The sequence below is a fragment of the Setaria italica genome, chromosome IX (genome assembly GCF_000263155.2).
Source record: "Setaria italica strain Yugu1 chromosome IX, Setaria_italica_v2.0, whole genome shotgun sequence".
Taxonomy (NCBI): Eukaryota; Viridiplantae; Streptophyta; class Magnoliopsida; order Poales; family Poaceae; genus Setaria; species Setaria italica.
In genome coordinates this window covers 15,552,450-15,560,622 of record NC_028458.1, presented here as the reverse complement: position 1 = coordinate 15,560,622, position 8,173 = coordinate 15,552,450, and the positions used below count along the sequence as shown (strand labels likewise).

The following is an 8,173-nucleotide window of genomic DNA, read 5'->3' as shown; positions in this document are numbered from 1 at the left end:
GGCGTGCAGCTTCCCGGCGTAGTGCTGCTCGACGTTGAGCGCGCCGGAGAGGTGGACGTCGCACACCGGGCACTTCACGTTCATCTCCCCGGCGAGGTAGGCCACCTTGTTCCGGTGCTTCCGCCCCTTCTCGTGCTGCTTCAGGTGCCACGCCGTCATGCACAGCACGCCGCAGAAGGCGCACGGCACGGTGGGCCTCTTCTTCGCGGCCGGGTGCTTCGGCGGCTTGGGCAGCGCGGACCTTCGCTTGAGTGGTGGGGGCATGGCGCCGCCGGGGCCGGCGCGCGCTGGCGGCGGGGCGGCGGGCGGGGCTAGGGCGCGGCATGCGTTTGGCGCCGGTTGCGGAACCGGAACGTGCCGCGCCCTATGCGCGTCCACCGGCGGCGGGGCGGCGGGCGGGGCTAGGGCGCGGCATGCGTTTGGCGCCGGTTGCGGAACCGGAACGTGCCGCGCCCTATGCGCGTCCACCGGCGGCGGGCCGGGGGTGCGGTGGGCGTTAGGTGCCGGTGGTTGCGGCTGGGCAGGCGCCCTCTGCCCTGGTGGCTTGCGCTGGTACTGCTTCGGCGGCGGCTGGCGAACATCCGGGAACCCCGGAGGCGGCGCGGTGGCCGGCCTCTTTGCCCATGGGTGATTCGCTGGTGGAGGCAGAGGAGGAGACGGTGGTGGTTGTACCTGTGGAGCGTCACACAACAGTGATACAAAAATCAGTGGTATTCAAATGCAATTTTTTTTTGAACGAAGTATTCAAATGCAATTTGTAATGAAGGTGAAATGAATTTAGGCATAAAACTTCAAATCGGTACAGTCAATTATTAATTGGCTAAAGATCTGGTAGTCTTGAGAATTAGGATCATTGCAAAGTTATTTTTAGAGGATATATGTAACCAAAAGAATGTGTGCAGTAGTAGGAACAGCAAAATGTGACAGTAGGTAAGTAAGCTGTGACTGAAGCAAGAAAGCAGAAAGGAGGAACTGTAATATTCGATTTGAGAAGTCAGACTCTGTAACAATAAACGACTGTTTACAAATTTAGTGCAATATAATCTTTCTGCGTTATGTTTGTTTAACTGAAAAGTACAGCTGCAGAGGATAATTCTACCAATTTGAACTACTATCATTTGAGCCAAGGCTACTGAACTACCTTTCAGGTTTGGCAGTTTGGCATTAATAGATGATGGTAACAGTCAACAGAGAATGAAGATGAGGCTGTACGCTAAAGGATACAGTTCTAGCTGTGTCAAACTGTGTGTTTTCACGGCTACTGCTATTCAAGTATGGGACGTATGTCACATTGCTACTCAGAGATTAAATCGAAACAAGTACGCGAAATTAGAATGAAACAGATGCAGTCCAAAAACAAGAGTTTTCAGTTTCTCTGAAACAACCGCAGAGCAATCTCATCTCATGCATGCCTATTCAAGAAAAATGCTACTACTGCAGAGAAGCTACTCAACCTTTTTTTCTCTGAGGTCACATTAACTGCCATGCTTAGACTTGGCACAAACAAAACCAAATATACAAGCCCAAATGCAAAACTGCATGCTTGAATCCGAACATGACTTCAGAATTCAAACTCACATTCTTCAACAGAAAGGAGGAAGTGATGGATTGTGCCTAACCGGTGGCTCTGGGGGAGGCGGCGGCTGGGCACTGCTGCCAGAGGCGCGCGGGCCCCTCTTCCTGAGCTCGACCATGCGCTGGACGTCCTTCCCGAACTTGTTCCTCAGCTCTTGGTCGCTGAAGGCCAGGCTGGACAACTCATCATCTTCCTCTTTGATCACAGCAGCGGTACCCGGAAACGGCGATGCCATGCTCGTCGGTTGCTCGGTGCACTGACGAGCGATGAAGATCTCTGCAACCTGAAGAAGAGTTCAGTTACAAACAGCAAAATCATCTCGTGAACCAGAAAAAAAAAGATAACACCCAGGAATAACACTGCTCTACTCACAGGGCAACTGGGCAAGAACTGCTTTACAGAAGAAAAGGCAGGGCAAGAACAAACAAATCCAAGGTATGTTTATACCATACTGCTCCTGTACTGAGGAAGTGAGGAGTGCCTTTATCCCGCGTTGGTTAGCCTCATGCCTTCTACATGTCAGCGCGATTGTGTTGGGCCCAGCCATGGGCTAGCCAAATCTCCGTTGGGCCCTAGTTGCCCAAGGCGTTGTTTAGTTGGTCAATTTGGGAGATGCAAAATTACTGTGGCAGCACTGTAGCACACTGTAGCATTTCGTTTGTATTTGTGAATTATTATCCAAATATTGACTAATTAGGCTCAAAAGATTCGTCTCGCAAAGTACAACAAAACTGTGCAATTAGTTTTTAATTTCGTCTACATTTAGTACTCCATGCATGTACCGCAAGTTTGATGTGATGGGGAATTTTTTTTTTGCATAGTGTCAAAGTTGGGAGTTGGGGGTAACTAAACGTGGCCCAAATCCGCGTGCGTCCCCGCCCGTGGCCGTCTCATCAGCCCAACCTGACTTCGGGGGTGTTTGGGAGGAGGGGGTTAAATTTTAGCTCCCGTCACATCGAATGTTTGACACTAATTAGGAGTATTAAACCTACCCGTTTTCTTCCACTGACTTATTTTTACCACCCGTCACATCGAATGTTTAGATACTAATTAGGAGTATTAAACGTAGATTATTTACAAAACCCATTACATAAGTGGAAGCTAAATCGCGAGACGAATCTATTAAGCCTAATTAGTCCATGATTTGACAATATGGTGCTACATGAACCATTCCCTAATGATGAATTAATTAGGCTTAATAGTTTCGTCTCGCGATTTAGCCTAGGGGTTCTGCAATTAGTTTTGTAATTAGCTTATGTTTAGTCCTCCTAATTAGTATCCGAACATCTGATGTGATAGGGCTAAAGTTTAGCCCCCTCCTCCTAAACACTGCCTTCATAGACGTTCAAACCAGGCTCGAGCCCATACCAGGCTCGACGGAGGTCGGCATCGATAGGCAGCTGCGAGTCCTGTCTCGTCCACGGAACTTTCTACCGACTTCGAGTCGGTTCCGTCCCACTCGGTTTTTATATTCCAAGGAATCTAACGGCTCCACCGTTTGTCTTCCCCCAAATTCCAGTTCCTCTCTCGCCGCCGTCTCGCGAACCGGGGCAGCGCGGAGATGTCGTACCTGCTGCCGCACCTGCACTCTGGGTGGGCGGTGGACCAGGCCATCCTCGCCGAGGAGGAGCGCCTCGTCATCATCCGCTTCGGCCACGACTGGGACGAGACATGCATGCAGGTAACGGCCCCTCGACCGGCTAACCCTAGCTTTTTCTACCGATGCTTGATTTGTGAAATTCGCTTGCGTCTAGTTGCTATTCCTGCCCGTGGATTTGTTTGCGGGTGAATCGTTGGCGTGTGGGTTGATGGTGCGGGTGCGGAGTTCGTGAAGTTGGGGCTAGGATTTGTTGTGGAGATGATGTGGATAGGGTAGGGCGAGGTTTAGCGTAATCTGACCTAGGAACCTGCTTATTGATACATATGAGTAGTGTCCCAATTTTTGCGAATTTTGCTGCTTAGCAAAGTCGATTAAAGATCCGTTGATGTTGTAATACAGAAGGGGGAAATAGATGACCGGGGATCTCAGGGCAGCAGTACTACTTAGCTTATCAAAATATGCTAAAATCGATTTTATTGATGAAATTGTTATCCTTCAGCTGTGCTATTACTAGGAGATATTTTGTTTGTCTGTGGGAAGAGTTTAGTTCCTCGCTACCCCTTAAAATAATAATAAAAAACCTTGTGTTATGTTAGTAGTTTGATAAACTGACATTCCACTTCACCCAAAGTCTGAAGTTCTCAACAAATTTTGCTCAAAAAGAATTGAATTTAGTTGGTACTTAGCTGATGCACGTTTGGTCTCTGAAATTCTGTTGTGTAGTTGCCTTCTACACTTTGTGTGAGTTTCTTCTTGTCTTCTGGAGCTATCTGCCAAAGTGCCAATTGGACATAGACATGGTATGTGATGTTGAATGTGGTCTACTTCGGTCATGAATTTGTAGTTGTGTGGCAACAATGCAGACTTGCTGATAGATTAGAATGGGGGTTTGATATGGTGTCACTTAAGCTGGTTATTACTGATGCCAAAGAGAATTATGAATTGCAGTGATTTTGCTAATTTAGATTCAGTTGCAAAGTTTGAGAAGTTTTGGCTTACTACTAGGTAATGATGTTCTGGGACCTTGGGATAGCACTTCTACTAAGCTGATTTAAATATGAGAACAAACCATCTTACTACTCAAACCCAGCCACTCCCTGGGTTATTCTCCATTGTCACATCCTACAGGGTTGCTCTCTTGAGCCTTCCTATTATCATAGGGTATCTGATCAGTTTGAATTCGAAACAGAAGTGGGAAGTTCAGAGCGTTTCATTTTACAGGAAATTGTCTAATATTTAACTCATGCTAGATTTGAGATTCTCTTCCACATATTGGGATTTTGATGTCATTCAAAAGTAACTAGGTCTTGTATTTGACTTTCTTTTAATGTTTTGGTTGCACTTTGACTTTCTATCATACTTTGGTTCTCGACAATTTGGCACTGCCATATGCTTCTATGACTCTTCCTATATCCAGCATTGTTAATTTCCTTATCCAGCATTATTCTGACTCCATTTTTATCTTATTTATGTTTAGATGGATGAAGTGCTGGCTGCAGTTGCAGAGACTATAAAGAACTTTGCGGTTATCTACCTTGTTGACATCACCGAGGTTCCTGACTTCAACACGATGTACGAGCTGTATGATCCCTCGACCGTGATGTTCTTCTTCCGGAACAAGCACATCATGATTGATCTTGGGACAGGAAACAACAACAAAATCAACTGGGCCTTGAAGGACAAGCAGGAGTTCATTGACATTGTGGAGACTGTGTACAGGGGTGCCCGGAAGGGCCGTGGTCTGGTGATTGCTCCAAAGGACTACTCCACCAAGTACCGTTACTAAAGCCATTTGTGTTGGCTATTGTTGTGTAAGTAATTTCTGGCCTACCATGTTGGCCAAGTTGCAACTCGACTTGGTGACCGACTCCAGGGTTCTGAGTGTTGGTTAACTTCCTTGACATCTAATAAAATTGTAGCTGAGCTGATTGATGGAATATTGAAATTGTCTCCTTGGAATACGAACGCCTGTTTTTGTGTTCCACTCACTCTCCTGCAAGCCAGTCAATCACACTGGTCACCAAAGTTAGGAATTTCATCGGTGACAACTGGCTAAAGGAATTTTATCAAATGATTGGACATCTAGAATATAATTAAGCTCTTATATAATGGCTTGTTCTTAAGGAATTTTACTGGATTTCTCACACAAGGTCAAAGTTCTAAACGAAATTCACTTATGCCTATCATTCTATTCTAGTTCCTCTGACCCTATCGTTTTCTTGATCTCCATCCAAACGTGCATTTCTACAGTATCCAACTTTTATCCCGTTCCATTGAATTTGAGGTGTGCACTCTAATCATGTGTTTTAAGAATCTTCTCTTCGGCCTTTTCGGGACCGAAGAAGAATTTTGGGCTCTAGGAGGCGAGCCCATCGGGTCATCACCATTCACCAGACTTTTTTTATTTTTTTATCTTTTTTTTCAATTTTGCAGAAAAAATAATCAATCGAAAAATTTGCAGGAATGGAACGGCGGTAATGTCGCTACCGCCAGTTGAAACGGCGGTTCGAGGGTTGCATCACTGCACAGCCTCCTACCACCGTGTGAAACGGCGGTAACCTGTTACCGCTATTTTGTACGGTAGTATCGGCAGGCTCCAAGGGCCTGGTTTAGCCGGGTTTATTTGGGTGTTGGATGCTATAGCCGGTTGAAACGGCTATAGCTGTTTGAACCGGCTATAACTCTATTTAATTTTTATTAGTTATTTTTCGTGTATTAAAAGTGAAATATATAGTTCTATGTAACTTCGTAATCTGAGAGAGGTAGAGTGATTGAACGAAATAATTGAAAATGATTTAACTCCCGGTCATTAGATACATAGTTATTTCCAGCAAGATTAAAACAGATATAAACAAAATTCATGCATAACATACGAACAACAATGACTCTAGGGTGAACAATTAATTATAGATTGCAGTGGCATGTGCGGCACGGATGCTATCCTAAACCAATGTCGTTGATAAACCTAGCATGCTTTAAGTAATTGAAATAGTCGGGGAAAGAGCCATGTCTACTTCCTAGTAGAACTGACTCTGCGAGAACTGTGACAGTCCAGCTCCATAGTAGCCAGCACCCCCAGAGGATGGCGAAGACGGGGGCGATCCTTGTGGTGGTGGTAGGGGCACTTGCACCATGGATCGGTACAAATCAAGTCACCTGCGATGTTAACCGCCCAAGGATTTGCATCAACTTTGGATTGAAGATCCTTGATCTTACGCTCCAGGTCAAAGATCTTGCACTTGAGGTAGTGTATGTACTCTTGGGTTGGCTCAGAAAGTGGTGGATCGACCCATTTGACATAGCGTCAGTTTCCTTCATCGAGATAATACTGAACGTGATGTTAGTTTGTAGCACGAGAAGCTTAGAAAGACTAATGAAGTAATAACTTGACTCACCAAGCCATACGGGCATCAAAAGAAACCGCGGCTTCCATTACCGTAGCCATCATAGAGCTGGATGACACAGGCCACGGGATGACACATTGGCCATGCATCCTGATGTCATAAGGCCTAAGGGAGTTTGGAGGGGCGTAGTTAGCCCTGTCCTCCAGAGGGAACTCGTCGAGAGGTGCCTCATACTCCGTTGGGCCAAAAGAACCTGGCCAAGTAATGGTGGTAATAGGAGCACCCCCTCCTCCTCCCCTCGTCCCACGACCTCTCCCTCTTACGGATGCCATAGTTCTTACTCATGCTCAGTGGCGTGGAAGGATATGGGAGGGGGGGGTCCAATATAAGGAGTGCTGAGATGGAGATGCACTGCGCCCCCATGTGCTCGGTACCCTGTCGTGTTCAATCATCCTAAGAAATGGTACATATAAGTTTCGCAGGTGCAGGGACGTAAGGGTTAGTGTGGAGTCCCATCCGCCTGATAAGGCTTCACGTTTAGGGTCCTTGCAGTCTATAGTGTAGGCTTTTCAGTGAGGGTTCACGTCAACAGTGGCTATTTCAATACAGTACTGCCGCAGAGTAGTGTAATGGGAATAGTGTGGAATCTCAGTACTCGAAGCATGAAGATGAAATGTTATAACAGTACAAGCAACAGTACAATGGCATCCGAGGCGCCCAACATGACAAACCTAAAGAGCACCTTCCCTAGGATAAAATGCATTAGGTAATGTAAATCGGTGGAGGACAAATAATGGTCTACTGGGTGAATCGGTGAAGTTTCCCCTTCCCGCTGTTTTGGAGGAACATTCTACCTCCTGCTTCTTTTGTCATTCTTCTTCCTGGAGGAGCTGCGCCTGACGAGCTTCGAATTCATCCTCCTACCGTTTCAGTGCTGCCTCTCGAGCACCTAACTGCTCGCGCTGTCTCTGTAGTTCATCCTTCTTGCCCTTCAAACGGATTTGTTTTTGGCGGACACGTCGTTCTTACTTGAGCCGAGAAGCACGTGCCGCATCTTGAGCCGCTTCCATCCTACCATAGTATTGGGCTTTAGTCTCTAGAACCACTGGGATTATGGGCACCTCCCCTAAAGGCCTATTCTCGATCCATTCCATGAATGTAAATGCCTCTATGTTTATTCCTGATTAGTTCAAGGTACCGGTATGTAGAACACATATTTCAAATATTTACGAACAGACTGACCTTGAAATCATTGTCAATGTCGGGATACTTGAAATACTTACACCCTTCTTCCTCCTAGGTATGCGATCCTCCCATACCTGCAACCACGCACGGAAGCCGCAGTGGAATTTGGGGTGCTCATTCCATGGTGGAACCCCATTTCACTCCTCCCTCCACGACGACATTTCATAGAGGGAGAAGCAACCTCACTGCAAACGGTGGATTCGGGTTGGGAAGTGTTAGTAGTGCGTGTGAACGTTGCCTGAATGTCTCATATACAGAACACTACTGAGATGATTCATGGACCATGTCCATAATGGCAAATGGAAAAGGACATCGATGCACATCGTAGCCTATACCAGCCTAGCTATCAAAGTCTCTGCACCAGCCTACATAAAGTCGATAACATCGTAGCCTGCACTGGCCTACATA

The 8,173-nt window shown here is 46.5% G+C and overlaps 1 protein-coding gene across 1 annotated transcript; it reads left to right on the top strand.

The window, feature by feature from the left end:
- The first annotated feature begins 3,034 nt into the window (after positions 1-3,034).
- Positions 3,035-5,141, top strand: LOC101764315 (thioredoxin-like protein YLS8). The gene is made up of 2 exons (XM_004982728.1): positions 3,035-3,257; positions 4,654-5,141. Exons 1-2 carry the CDS (start codon positions 3,138-3,140, stop codon positions 4,960-4,962), a joined length of 429 nt encoding a protein of 142 aa, XP_004982785.1. The 5' UTR covers positions 3,035-3,137; the 3' UTR covers positions 4,963-5,141.
- Positions 5,142-8,173: the final 3,032 nt, after the last annotated feature.